The 24033-nt window shown below is 45.0% G+C and overlaps 1 protein-coding gene across 2 annotated transcripts in view; it reads right to left on the reverse strand.

Moving 5' to 3' along the window:
• The window catches only part of LOC119169985 (relaxin receptor 1), a 139236-nt gene extending 115639 nt beyond the window's left edge, over positions 1–23597 (reverse strand). For both annotated transcript variants that reach the window (XM_037420990.2, XM_037420991.2), the window contains exon 1: positions 23131–23597. In XM_037420990.2, the coding sequence (XP_037276887.1) occupies positions 23131–23239 (109 nt within the window). In that variant the 5' untranslated portion in view covers positions 23240–23597. The remainder of the gene's footprint in view (positions 1–23130) is intronic.
• Between the last annotated feature and the right edge of the window lie 436 nt (positions 23598–24033).

The raw sequence follows: 24033 nt of genomic DNA on the forward strand, positions 1-24033 counted from the left end.
GAGCCTCAGAAGGACTTGTATTTTTTGGAAGCCGTGGCCAGGCTAGAAACGTCATCTGCCTCTGAATACTTCGCCCAGTTCTCTAAATTGTTTGCGTATTTCTTGGATGCCAAAAGTCGCGAGACCAAAGTCCTTGTCTGAAGAGACACTTGGAGACAACAAAGATTTCGGCGGTTCCACCGAAACAGGAAAGATTTCGCCAACTCAAGAACATCGATCATTCACAACATATGAGCCAAGTTTCACCCTATCCACATGTCCAACAAGAAGGGCACTCATTTTTCGCAAAACATGGCTTCGATTTCAAACTCCAGGCCTATTTCCTTTCCGCATAAGGATGCTGGACGGAGGAGTGTGAGGGCGCTTATTCGTAATCGACACCCATTGACAAAAACGGTAGTCAGAAAGGGGATGTCGGACATGATGCTGCTTGGTTGAACCGGTCGCGTCCGGATTCATCCGGTTTCAGGGTGCGTATGTGACAACGGGGAGCGTTGCATCTAGGTCGCACGCACTGCAGCACCGGGAGCTGGCAAGTCAATGGCTGCACGTGGTGCGGAGAGCCCGTCGACGTATACACGGACGGATATAGTGCAGAGAGTATGCGGAGGTGTGGCGCTGATGTGGAAATTCGACGCGAACTCAGCGAGAACTCTCGATAAACAGAGCTTGCAGGCAAACTTCCGTTCCCCACGGGGCTACGAGTGTGCCGGCCGTGAATGAGCAGCCTCGGTGCGTGAGTGCGTGTGCTCTTTTCGTTTGTTTTCCGCTGCACAAGCACACCGTATAGTGGCTCCGGTACGAAAACATGACCCGGCGTACGGTCGACATGCTGCTTTCTGTTTATTCTTTTTTTTTTCACAGAACTATAGACTTGGCCACAGCTGATCGCCTTGATTCCCCGAAACTCTCTGGGATAGCCTTCGTTATATAAGCGTGTTCGTTGCGTGCAATGTGGCTTAATATATCGCAAGTGGGTGCAAGACGGGGTGAATCGGTCAAGATTCACATTTAAAACAACGTAATACGCAGCAGCACAAGACATGAAAATTCATGAACAAGGCACCTTCTCCTGTGGTCTTCTCTATACAGCGCTCCTCATTATTTTGTTTTTTCGCTGCAATAAATATGAAAAGTATCAGCGAAACGAATTCTCAATGTTACAGGTATACCCACACAGGGTTTCTCTGCGTCAGGAGAATCACAATTAACAACATTGAGAAGAGCCGTTCAACGAGCAAATAAAAAAAAGTTTGTAGTACACAGAGATGCTTGCGATATTTAAGGGAAGTCTCGCTCACCGCAACGAGCTTGTCACAGCCAAGCAATATAGTTGCACAAGAACCGACAGAGTGAAGGTGGTGGAAGCCATGGAATGAAGGGGAGGGCGGCGTAGAGAGTTGAAACAAAATATCGCCTAACGCTGCCATTTGGAAAGACTCATTTTTTATGTCGCCTTTATTGGTCCCTTCTAAAGTGAATTCGATACCATGTTTGGAGAAGAAAAAAATATCGATATTGATCACCGCAATGAATAAAATGGCACGATGATTCGGAAATATACATTTTTCGTTCCACAGTGATGTTTTAGCTCATAGTTACCACATAAGGTGCCTTACAAAAAAAAAATTAGTACCAGTCCCGTCTCTAAAGTTTACCCGAACAAACAGCTCTTACTTTAATAAGAGAGAGAATAATGTGAGCAATATCTAGGAAAGTAACAAGATTCTTTTCCGTGTGAGGCCGTGAGCCCTTAGCGAAGTTCGAAATGCTTGCTTTGATATAACGCATCCTCACTGTATACTTACTTGAGTAGTTTTTCCTAACAAATGGTACTGCGCCTCCACCGAGTGTTTAGTGCAACTCCCTACGTTGACTAAATATTGAATCCAACTTTGTTGGACCGTGGCAGAGTGAATGGATCGAGTAGGGGCCATAACGAAAGCGTTGTCAGTGTACTTAACCCTTTGAGTGTCTTTGCCTGACAAGCACGTTTTGGAAGCTTCGTGCCATTAAGACGATGCAAGCTCACCATGACGTGCTCTCTGGTGGACTTACAGAAAGCGTTGGAAATGGTTGTGCTAGCTTCTTGCGGAGATAAACAGAACTGATTTCTATCGCGCTGTCGTCGCCGACATCGATGGGCAACGCCCTTTCATGGGTTTCGGCGCGTAATCGCAACGGAGGCGCGGCACACTTGATTTTTATCGCTTCCGGCACTTCCTTTTAATGGTGGAAGAGGTTGATTTCCATCTTTATTCGCGCTGCTCTTAAGCTTGTTTAACAGCGACACTCCAGAGGTATCGTCGTTCTTCTTAATTACTAAGGGTGTGCTAAGGGTGTTTGCACCCTTTTTACACCCTCATGGGTCAGAATTGGTTAAGTGTGCAGCTTACTCTACCCAAGGCATCCGCACGCACAGAGAGTGCTGCGTGGTGTGTGCTAACGCAACTCGTCAGTGCAACTAAACAGACACGCGTTAAGTGTATGCAGAGTGCAAAAAGGCACTGCGTGCAAACCCGTGTTTCGGGAAATGGAAAGCTCTCAAATACTATTGAACATAATTCAGTACTGAATACTGGCACAAAATTATTGTTCCTGAATTTTTTAAATAATTTTTTGCTGACTTTACACATTCAGTGGATTCAAGAACCACAATAAAGTAATTCGACAACCTGTGAAATATTTTTTTTTTTTGAAAAATTCGACACTCGAAGGCTTAACCTCAACAAGCCTCTGCGACCTATCGAACACTTGATATGTTCCTGCAACTAGGAGCTTCTCGACAACCTGTGAAGTATTTTTTTTTTTTGAAAAATTCCACACTCAAATGTTTAAACTCAACAATTCTCTGTGACCTTTCGTACACTTGATACGTTCCTCCAACTCGGAGCACGACCTGTGCTCTTCCTGTTGTCGTCTACTTGTCCATTCAGGCCTTCATTTCTTCTCCGAGTGTCGGATATTGAGCCGTACGTGCAACGGATCAACCTTGCCGTATTTCCTTGTCTATATATCACTTTTTTCCGGCCCGCGTTTCCAAATAGGTGACTGCTGTGGAGGTATAGTGTGTTTACGGTGCCGGGCAGCTGACCCGGAGGTCGCGGGTACGATTCCGGCCGTGATGGTCGCATTCTGAAGGAGACGAAATGCCGTGTACTTACAGTGCGATGCCAGTGCATCTTAAGGAACACTGGGTGATCGAAATTTCCCCAAACGCCCACTACGGTGTACAGTGTAATCATATCGTGGTCGTGGTACAAAACGCCCCGAATATTTATTTATTTATTTATTTATTTATTTATTTATTTATTTATTTATTTATTTATTTATTCATTTATTTATTTATTTATTTATTTATTATACACATTACAGCCAAATGTCTGACCACAGCACAACTGCTGTTATTATCACTTCCCATCAAAAGTCTCTCTCGAGCAAAACATTTGGCGTCTATCGACCTTTTTTTTACGGAGAGGAGGATTTCGTCCTTTCTGGGCTGTCGCAAGAGAGTACAACAGCCGACGTCACATGCAGCCTCAACAGTGCATTTTTGCGGAGGGCTCACACGCACTAAAAACAGCCCAGAGAGGACTATGACAGCGCCCAGGGAGGCTTGAGTGAAAAGGTGGATAGTTTCAGCGTCCGCTGAAAGGCACATGAAAGCAGATAAATCATCGGTGTGTCTAACGAGTTACTTGCAATGGCTCAAATATCGCGCCCCCATTTATGCGAATCGCTATCGACCAACAATATCACCTCGTTCCACATTATGCATCCGTGCATCTCTTTCAAGAGACTTTCAGTTCGGGTTGAGCAGCTGCGTAAGTAGTTCATTAAAGCGAAAAGTGGCCGCGCGTGCACAATGGAATACAGGGGAGGGAGGTGATTTTAACGGCCCGTATATCGGCGTCATAGGCGCGAGAGAGGAGGGGCTCTAGGCCATTTAAAACTCGAACGAGCTTTCGATAGGCACTAATTAACAGCACCATCACCGCAAGATAATGCCTCCTGCGATTCAAGCGTGAACTAATGCGTTTGCAACGGCGACTACTTATGCAAATGCGCGCGAGGCGGGCGGTGGCGGCAAGTGCTTGCGCGCTCCGTCGTCCGCACTCTTTCGACCTTACGTGCAGCGCCACAGAGGCTGCGCCATCTCGATCCCACGTGATGCGGCTCATTCCGGAAGTCACAGAGCTGCCCTCAACTAGCAAGCCACTGCGTTGAGTACGGGACTACAATGCGATTCCCATCGCTTGTGGTCGGATGCCAAATCGGCGTTCCTGCTCAGCGAGAACGATTCTGATGCGTTGGTGTAGCTCTATCGCACTCCCCGATCTGGCACCGAAAGAATAAGAGGCAGGTGCGACACGAGAAGGAAGAAGCTACCACTGCGGAATATTGTCTGGATAGCCACAGGGACGGCAGCCCTTAAATCACTGAGCCTGTCTCTAGAAAATAGTAGGCCATTCAGATCCCACCACTCGTGTGGGGCAGCGAGTAATGGGAATCACATATCCACATGCCGGCCAAAGATGCCTGCATCACCACGCGGCTCGCCTGCAGTCAAGCCAAGACAGCCGATTGGTTTCCTCGCCTTAATTATTCACAACGACGAGTTCGAGAAAAAAAAAACAGTTATCACTTAAGCGGCGAGCCACTGATGAGAGGCGTTTCGAGAGAGTATAGTTGCCATGGCAAGGCATCGCCGAAGTAGAACTTGTCAGTGATGCCATGGGGCAGGCGAGCTCCAACGCCCTTCGAATTGCGCTGCGAAGGTGAATATGCATGCGCTGTATAGCCTCTACACGTGCGTACTTATCGCTGACCGCAGTAGGAAGCTGTTCGCGCTGCGATATATCGGGCAGCAGCGATTAGAAAAAGACAAATCGCCGGAGAGGAGTTCAAACTGGATTTAGTGCCCCGTAACTCATATAGGAAGCGAACCAACCGAGTTCGCACCGCCTAACAATGAGGATGCTTGTATGGGCCAGTGGAACTTGATTCTTATGAGAGCTCCCGAATAATGAGGGTCGTATTTCATGGTGCGCTGGTTCTGGTTTTCGACCTCCGTGTTTCTGAGCTGCGGCTGCAGACACTCTCGATTCCACTGCGACGTGGTGCGCGGCCGCTTAAAGCCCCCCCCCCCCCCCCATCTCTTTTCCCCGTAATCCGATGGCCCCGTCCAGCCAGGCGTGAAGATCCGAGGGGGATATATGCGCGGTAAACCATCAGGAATTGAACCACAGCGATAGTAATGGTAAATGCGCGTAAAGAAGTGCGCATTCACCGTAAAAGTTACACCGACGCGTTGCTGCTTCTTGCATACTGTGCTACATTATGAGTACCACAAATTAAGAGAGCGCGTGCAGGCTCATAAATGCGTTCTTTCTCTCTATTTTCTTTAGGGACGAAGCACTTAAAGCCGTAGGTTTATTTTTTTTCTAGCTCGTCGTGGTACGTGACAGCCTAATGCGATGACTCACTCAACAGGTGCAAACGGACGGACGGACAGACAGGCGGGCGGGCGGGCAGGCAGGCAGGCAGACAGGCAGGCAGGAAGGCAGGAAGACGGACGGATGGACAGACAGATGGACAAACGGACGGACGGATGGTTTATGATTTACCGATAAAACCCTGCGAAGCGTCGCCCAACTCATCATTCACACAGTGGATATGCTGTGAGTCTTTGTTTTTTTTTTTTTTACCCGCGAAGAAGAAATATGCAGGCTCTTCACTTGCTGCATTCAGGTCACTGATTGTGTGCAGTTTAATTATTCATGCAAACAGGCGTTAGTGATTTCCGTAATTGCCTGACTCCCGTATGCGTATCTAATGTGCCGTATTTTGGCATGTTGTGTTTTATTTTTTTTCTTCAAATTCATCGAGGCCATTTTGTATCAGTGACTGAGGCATATGAAGTGTTGCTAACTGAAAAAAACAGGAGGGTGGGAAAGCTTGCATATTGCAGCGCTCCCTCACTCGATGGCGTCAATGTCCTCAATGGCCTGGCGTACTCTAGCTATCCGCTTTCTCTTTTTTTTCAAGCATAAAAATACATGAGAACCATAACAAACAATAATGTAACATTCGAACGCAGGGGTTAATTTATGTGTGAGCTTACAACATTGAAAATCATTCGCATGACCCACATTTACAGAAAAAATGTGTATATATGGTAAATCGGAGATCTTTCGATACAACTGTCCATGAGATTACTTCATCTCACCGATATAGTGTAGATCTGCCAGACTGGCTATGACCATGACTGCACTACGAAGCTTCCGTGAGATAGCATCTGCTCTTATTGAAGTAACAAATTCAACTCATGAACTTTGTGTGTTTAAATTAGCTTTCCATAGATATCACAATAGGTACACAATGCACTTCTTTGCACGATTTAGTTGTTAAGAGGTAAATTTCTACTGGCACTGAACGTAGTGTGCATATACTTGGGGTTGGTTACCTAGCTGTACTAATCTTTATTATTGGTAGTGGGAGTGATGGGTTTTACGAGCCGACCAGGAGACCCTTTCTTGGTGATGAAGGTGGCATACTGGGCTCTTGCGGTGACACGGACATGTACGTCCACAGCCAGGCTGAACAACATGGCCTCCCATTTTTGCTTCTGAAGTGTCTTGGTTGAAGGGTCTGCGAAGTAGTCCCAAAATATGTGTCAAGATTGTATTTGGTTGCGCCTATGGTATCTCCAGCGTGGTAGTGGTAGTCATTTATATTTGATGAGACACGCAATCACGACGCCTTGCGTCTTGATACTCGTTGAAAGGCTTCGTTTTCTTGGCTCACGTGTGAACTGAATGAAGGGGGGAGTGATTTTAAATGAAAAGAAGAAAAAAATGAGCCCCATAACTGTCGCTCAGGGGGGGGGGGGGGGGGGGCATTTCAACAGTAGCTCACAAGGGATGGGGGTAGAGAAGGGATTAAAATGATAAGATTAAAAGGTAAATGGGTAGAGAGAAAGGAAGGAGAGAGCGAGGCGCAGGGACAGCGAACGACGGAACTAAGGAGAAGACCGAAAAGATGGACACGGTTGCAGGAGTCCGAGGACAGGGCATTACTGGCGAGAGCTCTTGTCGGCGTCAGGAGATGGCGTAGGGCAAGTCCAGTCGGCCAGAGTTACGCTGTCGTCGAAGATCGCGAGGGCACAACCGGTAGGCACGAAATCCAGCGAGCGAGTCCAACTGAACGGAGAAGACATCACCCTGTTCACGTTCACTAATATTTTAAGAGGTGTGCATCTCATCCTCCTGCATCGGCATTAAGCTCAACGTCCCTCCGACAGCAAAAGGAAGCTTTGAAACGAAGCCCGCTTTGGCGAATCACGTTCCGAGAGGGAGAGACCAAAAAAAAAAGATGAGAAGGACGCGCTGTACGCCTCGCACTCAATGGCACTTCACATTTCGAACATTCGTCGCAATTGAGCGTCCTTGTCGTGATGAGGGTATTCTTGGCAGAAACACGTTTTTCCGTTCCATTTTGAGACAACAAGATGGACCGGAACCTTACGTCGTCTTCCTGCGTAGGTGTCGATGTCGCCGTTGCCATTGTGGCCTCAATTGCCATCCCTTCAAAGGCTTCATTTCGTTGCACTTTTTGTTGACTTTTTTTCCTTTCCAGTGCGGCTTTTTTCTCATCTGGTGTTGCAATATTGTGATGGAACGCTGCCCGCACCGTCTCATTGTGTGTATACGAAGCACTCACAGTGTACAGTTAGCAAAATGTATACGCTATAGAAAAAGCGAAGTCTGCAGTGAGTTAACACATATTTTAAAAAAAAACGTTTTTATTTTCTTTCTCTTTGACAGTTTTTCATCATTTGAACATGCTTGCAATGTCAGAACATCATTTTGTTTATGCCCGCAAAATAATATCTGCGTAACTATATGTCACTTTTGGTAATTCCAGGATGTAGTACTATGCGAACATTTTTCGTTGGGGTAAAGGTGGCGGTGGTGATGATAGCACAGGTCGGATTAGCCTGGCAGACCTAACCGATAATTACTCTGTTGTCTCGTTCGGAGGTGATGCAATATTTAGGTACGATTGAACACACAACGGTGAATTCAAACTGTGACGTTATTTATTTATTTATTTATCTATTTATTTATTTATTTATTTATTTATTTATTTATTTATTTATTTATTTATTTATTTATTTATTTATTTATTTATTTATTTATTTATTTATTTATTTATTTATTACAAGTACCTACATCGCCCATTGGGCATTGTTGTAGGGGGTTACAGTAGAAAATAGAATACAAAACAGCAAAATTAAAGACAAATAAATAGTTCCTTACAGTATACAGGAGAAATCAACACTTGTAGTACAGCATTAGAACAAAAGTACAAAACACAGGATTATACAACGAAAGCAGTAATTATACTTATAAAAATCAACAACCAAGAGAAGTACAAAGCCAACGTTAAATACATGGGTTATTTCAGCAGCTCAAAATGCTGTTTCAATGGCTGTTGGGAAATTAGAATCAGAGAATATTGGTACTTTTAGCGCATTTCAGTCGCTAATAGAATTTGGAAAGAAAGAGTATTTAAGGACATTCAATCGACAGGTATATTTTCTAATTTTATATAAGTGATCTTTCCGTTCGGACATATAACTAGGCGTCTTTAAATACCGCTCTTTATTTAGCCCAGTCTAACCGTGATATATATTATAGAGAAATTTAAGTCTTTGAACTTTCCGTCGTCCACAAAGGGGTTCCCATCCCAAGGCCTGAAGAATTCCAGAAGACCTTATTCTAAAATCGTAGTTTCCTGTAACAAACCTAGCAGCCCTTTTTTGCACCCTCTGCAACTTTTCTTTTAGTACATTCGTGAAAGGGTTCCAAGAAACACAAGCATACTCTAAAATTGGGCGAACATTTGTAATATACAGTGTTTCCTTGAGTGTTTGCGGCGCGTCGCTGAAGTTTCTTTGAAAAAAATGAATTAAGCGCGAAGCCTTGGCTGTGATTAGATCTACGTGACTGGTCCAATCTAGTGTTGCCGTGAATGTTACGCCGAGATACTTAACTTGATCTACCTTTTGTACTGCGCAGGAATTTAAGTAATAAGACCTGGATACAACCTTTTTTGTTATTAAATTGCACATGAAAACATTTGGTTAGGTTCAAACTCATTTGCCACTGAGCACACCAAGACACAATCTTATCGAGGTCAGACTGAAGTACTGTGGTGTCATCAAAACACTTGACTAGGCAATACAAAACCATCAGCATAAAGCCTCACTGTTGATTTCAAACCCAGTGGAAAATCATTGATAAAAATCAAAAACAGAAGCGGCCCCAGGACCGACCCCTGTGGCACCCCGGACAGTACATCAGCTGTTGATGAAGACACACCATTTATCACAACACATTGCTTGTGGCCGCTGAGATAATCCTTAATCCAGTCTATGAGGGTTTTAGGAATACCAAGAAACGACAACTTATGAAGCAAAAGACTGTGGGGGACGACATCAAAAGCTTTTTTGAAGTCCAAAAATACAGCCTCCAGTTGGATGCCCTGGTCGAATGATGAAGCGATGTCATGTACGAATTCGGTTAGCTGTGTAACACACGAAAGGCCTGCGCGAAAGCCATGTTGAGACGGAGTGAAAAAATTATTATCGTGTTTTATAAGGCAAGAATAGATTACGTGTTCCAGTGTCTTGCAACAAACGGGGGTTAGCGATACCGGTCTATAGTTAGATACATTATCACGGACGCCGGATTTGTGCAAAGGCGTGATATTGGCTAACTTCCAGTCTCGTGGAAATTTTCCATACCTTATCGATACTTCATACAAAGCAGCTAGAAATGGAGCTATATGATCAGCACATCGTTTTAGTATGTGGTTTGAAATACCGTCGGGACCATGCGCAGACTGGGGATTCAGCCCATTCAAATGTTTTTTTATACCTGATTCAGTTATTATGATATCATTCATAGCGGGTAACGATCTGAGTGTTATTTGTTATTCGTTAGGTTGGAACATTACTAATTTAGTGAGGAGCTTTAGTAAGCAACGCTGCTTTACTGAAGCGCGCAGCTTTTGCACGTAACACGTACAGAGCGTGATGCCGTCTTCCATTGGAGGAAACACGATCACAAAGACACAGCTAACAAAGAAACAGAAACAAACATATCGCATGTCCTTAAGTGCACTGCGGCTCTCGGCGTTGCTGCGCGTTGCTCACATTGCCAATGGCAGCGCGTCGGCAAAAACAAAAGAAATAACACACGGAGAAACAAATGTTATTGGCTGCCTCAACCGTGATTTCGGTGTATCAGAGGCCACCAAATGGCGCAATTCTAAATAATTCAAGAGAAGGGAAACCATGTCTGAAATATTCAAGTAAGTCTCCCCATGTAGCCCTCAGTATGAAATTGATTAAAACCCACCTTTTTTTCTTCCTTCGCATGTGTAACAACCGAACACCGGATTGTTTCTTGATTTTGGGTAGCCTTTGTACTTATCTTTTTTGCAGCGAAGATGTTACTTACCACATTTTGTGTGGTGTCACCAGAAAAGTCCTCAAGGTTCGTTACCCGCGTGTAACCATGAAGAGTACCGTGCTATTTTTTGTAAATAAAATTACTTCCTCCTCATCAAGTAGGCACTCGCCACAGGAATCGGGCGAGCCCCACCACCTTGTACAGCACGGGCGAGTGTGAAACGAAAACGAACACATGAGATAGGGATAGACAAAGAAAGAGATCAAAAAAAGATAGAAAATAGACACGCAAAAAACAGCAAAATACAAAGGGAGAAAAAGAAACATGAAGAGAAAATTAGAGAGAAGTAAAGGGGGGTACACAAGGGAAGATAGAAAGACTGAGAAAAACTTAAAAAGGGAGAAAATGATAAGGAAAGGAACAGGCGTGAAATAGCGATAGAAAAAGAAAAACACAGAGCAAGGCCGAGAGAGAAATAGATGGAAAATCAAAAGGAAAAAAGAGAGAGAAAGAAAGAAGAAAAAAGAGAAGAAGAAGGAAGGGAAAAAGAGGCGGAGTTCAAGAGAAGAAAAAGGGAGAAAGTGAGTGCAGATAAATAACGACAGAAAAGGCCAGAAACAGAAAAAATAGAAAAGCAACACATAAAAAAGAGATACAAAAAACGAAGAGAAAAGGAACGAATGAGAATAATGGAAAGGAAATAAAGAGAAAAAAAGGCCACCAGGATGCGATTTTCCTTTGGTTATGGCACCACTACTTAAAAGCTGCCATATATTTTTTTTCTCTGTCTCTCCTTCACTCGCTCTCTATCTGTTATATGCGCTGCGCCAAATATTAGAAACTACATAGTTTTAATCCGCAAGAGAAACGATGCAGTACAGCGTTCTTCGTTCTAATTAAGCTTCTTTTGTTTTCTATATTTCCTATCACTATGGGCAAAGTATCGAAATGTGGAATGCGATAGCGACTAACATCAACAACAGTCAGAAAGTCACAACGTAAAGCAACGCACGGCTTTCTGTGCAACACACATCACATCCTTTATGTCTTTGCATTCAGTATGGGCAAAGTATCGAAATGTGAAATGCGATAGCGACTAACATCAACAACAGTCAGAATGTAAAGCAACACACGGCTTTCTGTGCAACACACATCACATCCCTTATGTCTTTCCATTCAGTATGGGCAAAGTATCGAAATGTGGAATGCAATAGCGACTAACATCAACAACAGTCAGAACGTGAAGCAACACACGGCTTTCTCTGCAACACACATCACATCATTTATGTCTTTCCAATCAGTATGGGCTAAGTATCGAAATGTGAAATGCGATAGCGACTAACATCAACAACAGTCAGAACGTAAGGCAACACACGGCTTTCTCTGCAACACACATCATATCCTTTACGTATAAAGCAACCATTTTGCCTACATCAACAAAACACGCGCCACACTCAGGCTGTTCGATTTCCCGAAGTATCATCATCTTTGTTTCGTAAACCAAGTCTACAATCTAAGTGATAGCTCGCAAAATATAAGACCATCACATCTTAACTAATGAACGGGCGCGCAAGAAAAAAACCATCGATCCACCAAATGCCTGTTATATTATTGAAGGCTTGTGAATAGTCAAAGGTCGGGCCTTCCGTGACAAAGCAGTGGAGTTGTTTTTTTTTTCTGTGTTTTGGTTAGCGAGCGCGTTCTTGCATGTAATTGATCGGTGACCCATTAAGTCACACGGACTTCTTTGCCCCGAATAACTTCGAAATGAACGCGTCACTTTTTGTGTCGTGTGTCAGAAAACATTTGTTGCGTTTGGTGAGAGCAATTTCGCACGACTCCTGTGTTATTTTGTTTGTGTTTTTTTAATCACAATTTACCGTTAGTCGAGTTTAACCTTCCATGTCACCGATTCACTTCATCGCGTGGAATAGAGGACGGAGTCTTGTACGTCTTCCTGTGATTGCGAAAAATTCGCAGCCTGGTTATGTTTTATAAACGTTTGTGTCATACATGCATTAAAAAATTATATTAAATATACTTTTAAACATGGTTAGCGCGCATAAATATTTCAATATCTCACTCTCATGACTTCAGCAGGTCGGTTTGTTACTTGCGGACCTTTCCTTTTACTGATTCATTGGTAAGACATACTTTTAGATTTTACTATTTCTTGAATAAAACATATATATTAAGAAAAGTAATTTAGAGTGTAATACTGTCACTGCAAATCTTCATTGATTGCTTATTACCTTAATAAATAATAACATATTAATTAGTCTTCCCAACTGTAATATTGTCAACTGTAAGCACCCGGAATCTTACATTCTGCTCTTTTCTACCCAAAGTAACGGAATTCATTGCACCACTGTCTGCCAGCGTGCATAAAAAATGGTCATACGGTCAGACGCTTAGGTGTTTCGCGAAATAAATTATGACCCCATTAAACTGACGATCACGGTGCACATAACTGAGGTACGATTTGTCCAACAGTACAAGTCGCCAGCAACCGCGTCCTAATAAAACGACGACGCCTTCATAGATACAACACTACCACAAGGCCGAGTCCGCGGTTACGAATGCGAAACCATTTTCTGCTACAGTTATCGTGGTCTGCAGTACGATCCGATACTACTGACTTCGATCCGAAACGAGGCAAGTTGGGGCTACGGAAACTTCGGACGTCGGGGTCGTCTATCTTCGCTAATGACGACTCCGCTTAGGGTTAACGAGAGCCGCAGTATTCAAACACTGCGTGACGGGTGGTACTCGCCGTATATAGGCGGGACTTAATTGCGCCGGGAAATCGTGGCTGATTAATGGTTGGCCGGGAAACAGAGAGCTCGCCTTCGCCCTTACGTAGCCGTGCGTAGGATCGAAGGTAGAGTTTTTTGCTTGTTTTGTTTTTTTTTTTTGTTTTTTTTTTGTTTCAGCCAAGGAACAAGAATTGCATGCATATGCCTCCTGTTCCCTCTCGTGAGCATTTATTTTAGACGAGTTGCTATTTTTTGTCAAATATAAGTACCCTCCTCGTGTATAATATGTGTAGCCACACACCAAAGTTCCAAATTAGATTGATCTACAAGCGTAAACGCTACGAATCCTATAATTTGGTTCGTGAATTGCATAAGATGGTCTCTATAGTCCAACATCAAACAACATTCCGGCCATACGCTCGAACTAACGTGTACGGTGACGTGTTTATGGATCCATTATGAAGTCTTGTCTTGTCTCCTAGGAGATCTTGGCTCATACCCACATGGGGGATTGGCCACACTGTACCTCATAATAGATCATTTTTTACAACGCTTGCTAAAAAATAATAATAAAATTAAAGGGAAATTAGATAGAGACAATAATAATGTTCCTTTGAAAAAACGTGAAAAATTGCAGAGTTTATTGTCTACCTTTAGCCTTAACTTTTTCAGTTATAATATTTAAGGAAGAATATCGTTATTAAAGTATGTGGGCCCAATAATGCTATACTGTTTTGTTTTGGTGCTGTGTTCTCGTATCACGAGCATTTGGATGTTTAATAAAAAAGGCAGGTGACTGAATAAGATTACACCTGTATTCGCATTAAATTATTTTGGCGAAAATAAGACTACAATTTTTTTTATTTCCTGCAACGAATGGATGCCTCAGAGCTTTTGAATTCGCTTTCTAATAGATCCTCGTCGTTTGAAAGAAGTATGACGTAAAATAACTGCATATCACAAACGTCGATCCAGCAGGCGGCAAAAAATATGCAGGTGAAGGTTATGATGAGGGTAACGATGATTTTTTTTTTTTGTGCATCCTGTGAAACGCTGTTAGTCGACAGCTAGTTGCAGGCAGTCAGCCATTTTCAGGGGCTGTCTACGTCTACACGGCTGCTGTGGATGGCCATTTAAATCTGTATAGTTTCGCTCTGCCGATCATGCCTTTTAGTGCTCCGAGAGCTTCGGCATTTAACAACATAGTGCGACTATACTCCCAGCATATGTGAAATCAGAAACCACTTATTTTTTCGCATAGAGTAACGACATAAGCCCTCTATACCAAGTGGATCCTCAAACTTCCATTGTTCGTGTGTTTCCACAGCTGGGATGGCTCATGTGCTAACTATGGGGTATTAGTAAAATAAACTGCTCGAATAGAGTGCTAGTTATGATCCCTAAAATAGTGTAACGCAAGAACTGCGAGCACAAGAAAGGGAGGTGGAGAACGGACGGGCGCTACTAATAGCTGTTCATTTGAGCCCCATTTATCGAGTTTAGGTGCGTGTTTCGTCACTGCGTTGTACATCTGTAAAATCACGTTAAGAAACAAAAAGTACATGCTGTACACCAAATCGCAACAAACAGCGCCGAATATCAAATGATTCCCTGCAGAAAATGATATTCGGAAGCATACAAGGTGATCTAAGCGTATTTTATACGTTACCGCCGTTCTTCCTGATAAAAAAACACACCTCCAGTGCCGCCAGCCAAAGAGTGCGACATAAGTAGTGAGTTGAGTGAGATTCAAACAGTTGAGCGCTGAACCTTGGTCCACTCCTACTTCTGTGCACATCGTTTTTAAGGTACGCTTTTGGTGATCACAGTGGAATATTTAGCGGAAGCCTGCGTTTGAAAAGACATTAGTTTCAACTAGAAACAAGCAAAAGAAACGTCATTATCACATCTCTATTTTTCGATGGTTTGAATAGGCACGCGTAGGCGTATCAACCGGGAAGGCAAGGGGGCGACAGTTCCCCCCCCCCCCACTGATAATAGTTAGTAATAGTTAGGGGGTGCCACCCTTTATATATATATATATATATATATATATATATATATATATATATATATATATATATATATATATATATATATATATATATATATATTTGGCTAACTAGTGAGGTAGGTTCGCCCCCGTGCACACTCGCGAAAGAGTTCGTACGCCACTGCTGTGAGCACGCGCCGAACAATTTGCCCGCACGCTTTCCTTCGCTCGCCCGTGCAAACCTGAATGTCGAGGTAAGCGCAGCGGATGGTTATATAAGAAACAACCGTTAACAATCTCTGCGTAACATCATAGACGCGGCTCGCCGGCACTTGCTCGCGCCACAAAGCGAGAAAACAAACACGCCGCCCACGAAACGCTGAACGCGAACTCCACCCGTCCCCCATTATCCGACTTCTTCGTTTCTTCGTCTCGCTGCCTCACGGAGTGGTCGACTGGAAAAAAATACACAGCAAACTCGCTCTAAGGCAGAAGGCCCACGAATCGCGTAAAATTTGTGCGTGTCGCCGATTTGGCCGTTCAATCTGGCACCGCGATCAGAATACGTCGTGTGGGGTGTGCGCCAACTGGTCCCGCTGACATGTCTTATCGCGACTCGTGGGTTTCCTCGAGGGCCGGGGCTGGGCGACGTGGTGCGCGAAAGGCGAAAATATAGCGAAAGGTTACCCACGACAGCGCCTTAAAGATATCTCTCCTGGAGTATACGAGCTTATTCGTTTTGCGCGGGTGTTTTATGCGATTCAACTTGCCGATTATGCGTTCCACATAGGCCTTGTGCCCTTTAAGAAGACTTCGAGATCACCTCAAGTGGGAGCGGAAGTAATGTGCATGCGTATCACGAGTCGAGCTTTAACCCCAATTCTTCTTTTGTTGTCCTTATAAAGTATCTCTTGTATTATGATGCCATTCCAAACGCAGCTTTCTGTATAAACTCAGACCAATCGCTCGGCTTACTTCTAATGAATTCTCTCACTTTCTCCTCTCTTATCCTCTATTTTGTTGGTATATGCTGCTGCGTACATTATCCCATAAGAAGCTTTAAACTGCATGTTACGTTACTATATCATCTTTAACGTAGCCATAAGTCTGTACAAGACAGATTTCAAAAAGTCTTGCTAAAAAGGCTATTTGATATCGCAGTCTGCAGGCGAGTATTCTCAGAGCTTTAACACCTGTTATCTGCCTAGTTCTCGATGCACATCTTCGCTCAAAAAATTGTATCTATATATGCATCCCTATGGCAACGGGGAACGTGCCCTCCATGTTCCCTCCGGTCCTGTTTACGGCGCACTTTGCTTTGCGCTTTTTTTTTTTGCCTGATGTGTGCTATTATAGATCCAAATGTATGGATGCGTGTATAGCTGGCTAATATTACTGAGACGGCTCGATTTACTGCATAAAAGCGCACAGTTTTATCAGTTACCCGCTTCCATAACTTATTGGCTAAGGTTTATACAGGTCTGCTAAACCTGAGGGTTCAATTGCCGTTCCAGGTGGCCACGTTTCGGTGAGGGCCAATAGCAATACGCCGGTGAACGTCAATTTGATGCAACGTTAAACAACTGCTGACCCCGTTTTAAGTATGTTCGCACGTGTGTTCTATGGAGGCCGGAGAGGGAGGGAATCTTTTTTCTGACACCGCCTCTCAAAGAATAAGAAGGTTGTACATTTTTAGTCGTGATGCCCCCCGCGAAAGCTCAAAGCTCAGCAGGCCACAGGTATGACGTAGCCTGATATTAGACAACTTTACTCCGCCGTGCGCAAACGCAAACCAGTGCGCACGTAGGCTTATCAGGAATGGTTACAGGTTTAGAACGTAACCGCAACGTTAGGCTTTTGAATGCGAGATTTATTGGACCTCGTGAACACTCTCGTGGACGAAACTCAGTCAACTGCGGCCACCGCTGAGATGTTTACATTGGCGAAGGGAGCGGTTACGGAGAAACCGTCACATGCTCTTACTTCTTCAATGCTGCGCCAAGTGGGGCTGAGAAACACCGTAACCTAGGACAAAATGTTTAGACAGCTGTCGCCTTCGTGTCGCATGTGGACTGAGCAACTAAATGTGGTCTTACGAAGAAACTGTCTGCGTAGGCCCAGTTCTTTTGCGTGTATAGATTACGAAACAACCACAGACGCTAAAATAAAACAGTCTATTTTTGTAGCGTTGTTTATAGCGTCGTTGTCCTCGCGTATGGCTATACGGCACATGTAGAGTCCTTACCACGCGAATCTGTGCAGACCTTAGAATAGCATCGATGTTCTCGACTGCGTTTCAAGACCAGAGGCCGCAGCTTGACATCTGAAAACGTTCAGTCCTAGCACGTGAGATTACTAACGGTGGCTTGCGTCAAACTCGCACTTTCAAGGCGAGGGCCTTAGATGCGACATCGAAAGCGAATAAATGACCATTGGTGGCATCGGCACCAATACGACTGAGGCAAAGAAATCATCACCACGTGACGATGCCACAGATCGCCGACATTTGTAACGTCGTCACTGTGTCACATAACGCAACGTCACATGATGACATCAGCACATCATATCACCGCTTGGTCATGAGTAGGCAGATCACTGTGGCAGCGAAAAATCAGCTAAGATGCAGGAAGCTATCGGAGAAGGCTGGCAGAGAATCCATACATCGACTCAAAAGAAAAAAAAAATTAGCGTAGTTCTCAATGGATGCGAGGCATCGGAGCTGATGGACAGCTATGTAGTCCTGGTTCTTGCTGTTTTGTGAAGTTTTACTAAATTTATCTTTCGTTTTTTTATTTTGCAGGAGCAGTAACCACAATGAGCGCTTTGTTTTCGAAGGGCGAGCAATGAGACAGACGGTGTTCAGCACGTACAGCTTTTCTACGCCGCCACGGTGGGCATTGCATTCGGCGCTTGCAGTGGTGAGTAAGCCTAAATGTTGGCGACTGCTACAAAGTGGCCGCGAGTAGACAAGATCAACCAGTTCTATCGGAGTCGATCAATAACGTTTCTCGCAGCCGTGTACACTCAGCAGCGTGCACGGTTATTCCATGACGCGTCTCGTTCCCTGGAAGCGACTGCAGGAGCGGCACTCCAGGAGCCGCCAGCGGTGACCGATGGGCTACGGGAGGCCCACTCGGGGATGTGTTGCAAGTGCGGAGAAGTAGGAAAATGACGAGGGAAAAACAAACAAAGCAAAAAGAGCCTTTCCTCGCCATTTCTGGATTTGTATATTCTTGCAAGCCCCCGTATAAGCTATAGTGCGGCTGCTGACACTCCTTTCTTTCTCGAAGAACCGCCTCGTTTTGTTTTGTTTTTCCCCTGCGTTTACTTCGAGTGGTTTTCTGGCCGACTAGGCATAACCTGCACTCCCCCACTGCATCCCTTCCTCTCGCAAGCGCGTGACAGCTTCGTGAGGCGTGACGCACTTCAACCACACGGGTTCTCGGAGTGCTGCTGTTCGGTTAGTTTTGGTTTCATCGTCGACGTTGTAGCTTAAACATCTGCGTCGAACATATTTCGTCTGGTGTTCTTTTTAAGCTCGGTGGACAGACCCACAAAAAAAGAAGATTAATCAGCGCAACTAAAAAAAAAACTTGAGTGCCGACATAAACCATAGTAGGCGGACCGTATGCGCCGCCTAACGTCAGAAGTGGTGAACCCACTTAGAACGCAAGCAAACTTAAATAGAAGATAGTGCGGGCTTGACGCAAAGCACGAGGTGGCAGTCACAGATGTTAAATCTGCAGGAGGAAAAAAATGTGCTCAGTATGACGCTGTGAAGTAGAGATGGTTCTATAATTGAAAACCTGCGTCATTCCGTTTCTGAAGGGTACAAGCAACCCATACGTCGAGATTTGCTTCCATATAGTATGCACCCGTACTGTAAAAGCGACGATACGTTCCGGTTTCCGTCGGCGCGGAAGCCTGTGATTCAGCTATTTTACGTTTGTAATATCTGTTCTTTCCTTTTTACACATGTCTCTAAACAGCGACGCTTTACTATCTGACTCCATCAAGCTCACGCACTATACAGGTAGTATTTTTGTCGAGCTACATTAGTTCAGGACACTTTGGCTGTCCCACCCCGCCGCGGTGGTCCAGTGGCTAAAGTACTCGGCTGCTGACCCGCAGGTCGCGGGATCGAATCCCAGCTGCGGCGGCTGCATTTCCGATGGAGGCGAAAATGCTGTAGTTCCGTGTGCTCAGATTTGGGTGCACGTTAAAGAACCCCAGGTGGTCAAAATTTCCGGAGCCTTCCACTACGGCATCTCTCATAATCATGTGGTGGTTTTGGGACGTTAAACCCCACACATCAATCAAAAATTTGTCTGTTCTAAGGGTTCTATAACTGCTGTAACTACAAAGTGCCACTTCGACCTGAAGCCACCCTGCTGTCCACATCTTCGATTACGGTTTGCTTAAAGAAACAAAGAAATGGAAAATCGCAATACTATATCCTTCTTTCTTTTTCCCTCTCTTCTTCTTCTAGCAGTAACTTGGGTTTAAGTACGCCCCGCCTACTCCATAAGAACGCCTATACGTGCAAAAAGCTCACCGCATTCACTCTGAAAGTCTTTTTTTTTTATTTTCCTGCATGGTTATACGAAGAAACACTGAGATACTCCGCACGATCCGTGCCAACCATAAGTTTATTTACTTTATTTATTGCATCGCTGTTGACTATTTACGTCTCAGCACGACCATATACGATTATGAACTACAACGTTGTAAAGGCCTCCGGAAATTTCGACAACCTGGGGTTTTTGTACGGGGTCCCAAATATAAGCACACGGGCCTCTAGCATTTTTTTTCTCCATAGAAATGCGGCCACCGCAGCTGGGATTCGATCCCACGACCTTCGGTTCAGCTGTCGAGAACCCTAGCCACTAGACCACCGCGGTGGGTCTGAATTTTTTTATATTTTTTTATATTTAAGGAATACTGCAGACATTTTTTCACCATCCTAGCAGGAGAGGGTCACATAAGGTTCCTAACACAGAGGTCAAAACTAGAAGAAGTCGGAGCGTGCACGCAGTCGGAAGGCAGTGAATTCCAGTCTTCAATGGTTCTTACAAAAAAGGAGTACTTGAATGTGTTATTTTTAGGAGCATATGGTCTTACCATTTTTGAATGATTTAACCTTGCTGAGCGCTGAGGAGGTGGCAGAATGTACAATTCTTTATTTAAACCAGATTCATTGTTGTATAGTTTATAAAATAAGACTGACCTTGCAATTCTTCGCCTACATTCCAGTGGCTCCAGCTCACATTTATTTAACATTTCAGAAACGGAGGAGAGGCGCCTAAAGTCTGAAAAAATGAACCGTGCGCTCAGCCGCTGAATCCTTTCCACTTTATCTATGTCTTTCTTTAAATATAGGTCCCACGCAAGGGATGCGTATTCTAGCACTGGTCGAACTAGGGTTTTATAGAAAAATTCGGCTGATTCCAAGCACTCGCCAAACGCGTCCGCTAAGTGTCCGCCACCTTCGCACTATCGATTGCACCGGGGCGCGTGCGCCTCCACTGTGCAACAGGTGCGAGCGTCGTTTCATCTTTCGGAAGCGCGAAAACTGACGCGTTTTGAAGCAGGCACGTTTGGCAACTGGAGCCGCGCACCCTGAGGCGGGGGCAACAACGCTCGCACGTCGGATTCCTCTACCGGCTTCAATCACCTGACGACAGTAATAGCACGAGAACAAAACGACGACACAGAGACAAGAAGGACACTCGCGTCCTTCTTGTCTCCGTGTCGTCGTTTTCTTCTCGCGATATAACTATATCGTCAACTAGCCCAACTACCAACTAGCCCAACTACCAACTAGCCCAAGCTACCACACTTCAATACCAACTAGCTCAAGCTGCCACACTTCAATCAGCTGTTGCGTTCTGCGTTTGAGGGCTGCAGCGTGGCAAAGCGCGAAGCGCTCCGCAAGGTGTGCACCCACCAGCCATGTGCCTTGCCCGCGGCGTCAATGGAGCCCTCGATCTGGTGCGGTCCTGTTTATACGAGCATGCCTACACACACACAGGTACATACGCCCGACGCCAGGGCGACGCGTGCGTCGGGCGCATATCAATAAGTCGCCTTTTTTTTGTTTATTTTTCTAGCGGTGTGTATAAGTACCGATCGCTGTCATTATCGGTCATTATGGGGCGTTCCCGTACACGGCCAATAATTGTCAGCGTAACGACCGCAGCGCCCAATCATCACACGTGCGTAGAAACCAACGACATGCTCGAGCGGAAGCAAAATGGGTGAATCAGGGTCTGGGTCGTCGATGGCAGCGCTCGTTTGACAGATGCAATCGAAGTGTTTTCTTTTATTCGGCCGCAAAGAAAATGGCTTGCTCTACATAAGTGGCCACGTTGGAACCGAGAAACGAGAAAATGAAAGTGATCACGAGTTCTTTTTTGTTTGTTTGTGTTTTTCGCCGCTGCACGCCACGTGACCACGACCCACAACACTGCAGGTAATGAAGGTAAGGCGTTGTTATGGCCACTGCGTGTGTTTTGCTGACAACCCGAACCTATATATCAAGTCACCCCTCATCTCTTATGTAACGTGTGAAACGTGCAGTCGACCGCAAAAGAAAGCCGCCAACGCGAATGCTTTGTAACAGTCAGGCGGAAATTTTCGCCTTGAATATTTTGTCAATACTTTAATTGCGGAATTAAGAATCCACTCATTAGCCGCGTTGGAAGTTTATTCCTTTTTTATATTTTTCATTTGCATTCATGTTTTATTCCATTGAACCTCGAGTGGCGTAAAAGAGAACACCGTAAAACTCTTTCATGTCTTTCACGTATGCGAATAGTTCCCGCTCAAGAATAATAAGTGAGCATTCAGAACACGAGACTATTTAAAGGGCCGATAGAATAACTTCAAGAACAATATGTGAGTTACTAAACATAAATACTTACCCTGCAATAGCGACCGCTGCTTATCTAGACGTAATAGTAATACCAATGAGAAGACAATGTATCAATTCCTCCTAAGATAGTTCCTTTTTTCTGTCTTTGCAAGAGGAAACGCAGCACACATAGTAATCTAGGGCGAAGATAGGTTAAGGCTGTAAGCGTAGTCCGCTTATAGTCCTAAACGGATTCAAATGCAGGGGAAAAAAGAAAGCGGAGACAAATCGCACCACTGACTTCTCTCTTTTACTTTTTCCTATCACGTTGCATTGTAATTTACTTGTATTGACAACAGAAAAGACAGGAACGATATTGTGCTTCGCCGTCCCACCGTTCCGACTGCCTAATTTGTTTGCTGACATTTGTTTTCACGATCTTTCCAGAGAAAACTGTAACCATCTAGTCCAAATCAAACATAGCCAAATAAAAAAATGATGAAGAAACGAAGAGAAATCTAGGAACGTTGCCCAGCTGAGACACCGCTGAGGAAAATGTTTGTACGTTTTCCCCGAGGGGAATCAGACGATTGCAATCTCTTCGCTGTCCGAAGCAATTAACGACAACACGACCGGTACTCTAACGGGTCCTTAATTCGTTATTCAGCTCGTTTCATTACAGCTTCCGCCTAATAACGAAGAAAATGAGATTTTACGTTACTCGCGTTATAGTTCTTTTTTCGAAGAGATTGCCTTCGATTGAACTGGAAGTCGGTGATTATTTTTTTTTTTTTCAGTGAGAAAACGACAAATTGGCCAATCGGGAATTTCATAAGTAAAGTGAGTACTTAGCTTCATAAAAACAGCATAAAGTCATCACTAAATTTTCATGAGATGAATTTTCAAAATTTAATATTTAGCTACTTTTAAGTTTCCTGAAAAGGGTCTATCATTTCATCACTTTTACCTAAGGGCGGATCACCTGCGTAGCGACTGAACTGAGTTATACTGCGGTTATAATTTTTTTTTCTATCAAGAGAGACTCACCTTCATCCAAGCAGCAACAACGACAAGCACACATGATGACGGCGAATCCCACCAGGGCGACCGGTCGCCTCCTCTTCGGACACCGTCGCATCGTCGTCATAGTTGTCATCACGTCACCGTCCGTTCCGTTTCCCAGCGCACTGCACAACACAGTCCAGTCCCGAGTCCACCAACCCGGCAGAGTTCGGTCGCTCCGAGGGTCCCAAACTCGCGTTGACTTGCGAATCCAGCTGACGTTCCTCGTTGCCGCCACCACAGTTCCACGAAGAGAAAGCTCACCGAAAGTACCGCCGGCGGGGTGTTTGGGAGGAGTGGAAAGAGGCAGGCGAAAGTCACAAAACACGGTCCAAGTGTTGGAAGGAATGAGGAAGAGTGGTGACGTGCCGCTGACCGCCTGTTGCGTTTCGTGCCCGGCTCAGCCCGGTTCGGCTCGAGCCACCGGCGGCGCGCCCCGGCGCATGTCGCGGGTTCGCTGCTACTTCACGTCGTCCTCGACGTCCGGGCTTCTTCGGGCGCTCCCGGGGCGGGCGCAGAGTCTGCGCGCGCTCTGGCCTCGGGCCTCGGGTTCTCTCGCTCAAAAAGCGTCGTCGTCCCCTGCGGCGGCGGCGTTCGCCTCGCCGCTAGCTCCGCGCACCGGCCCAGTGTTGACGTAATGGTTCGGCGAAACGCCGCCACTCCCTCACTCTCCTCCTTATAGGAGGAGGAGGAGAAGTTTGAGCGCGAGGAAAATGGGCAACCGGCAGCGGTGGAGAGTGGGCCGATGTGGCGGCACGGAAGAACAAGGGGAAAGGAAAAGTTGTCAGCTGAATTTGCACGCCACTCTGGCCGGCCTTAATTGAGTTTCACGGAGTACTCATCTCACCTTGAATGAACTTCGTCGAGGTGAAAGTGGAAGGAGCTGTC

This window comes from Rhipicephalus microplus, chromosome 2, assembly GCF_043290135.1.
Source record: "Rhipicephalus microplus isolate Deutch F79 chromosome 2, USDA_Rmic, whole genome shotgun sequence".
Classification (NCBI taxonomy): domain Eukaryota; kingdom Metazoa; phylum Arthropoda; class Arachnida; order Ixodida; family Ixodidae; genus Rhipicephalus; species Rhipicephalus microplus.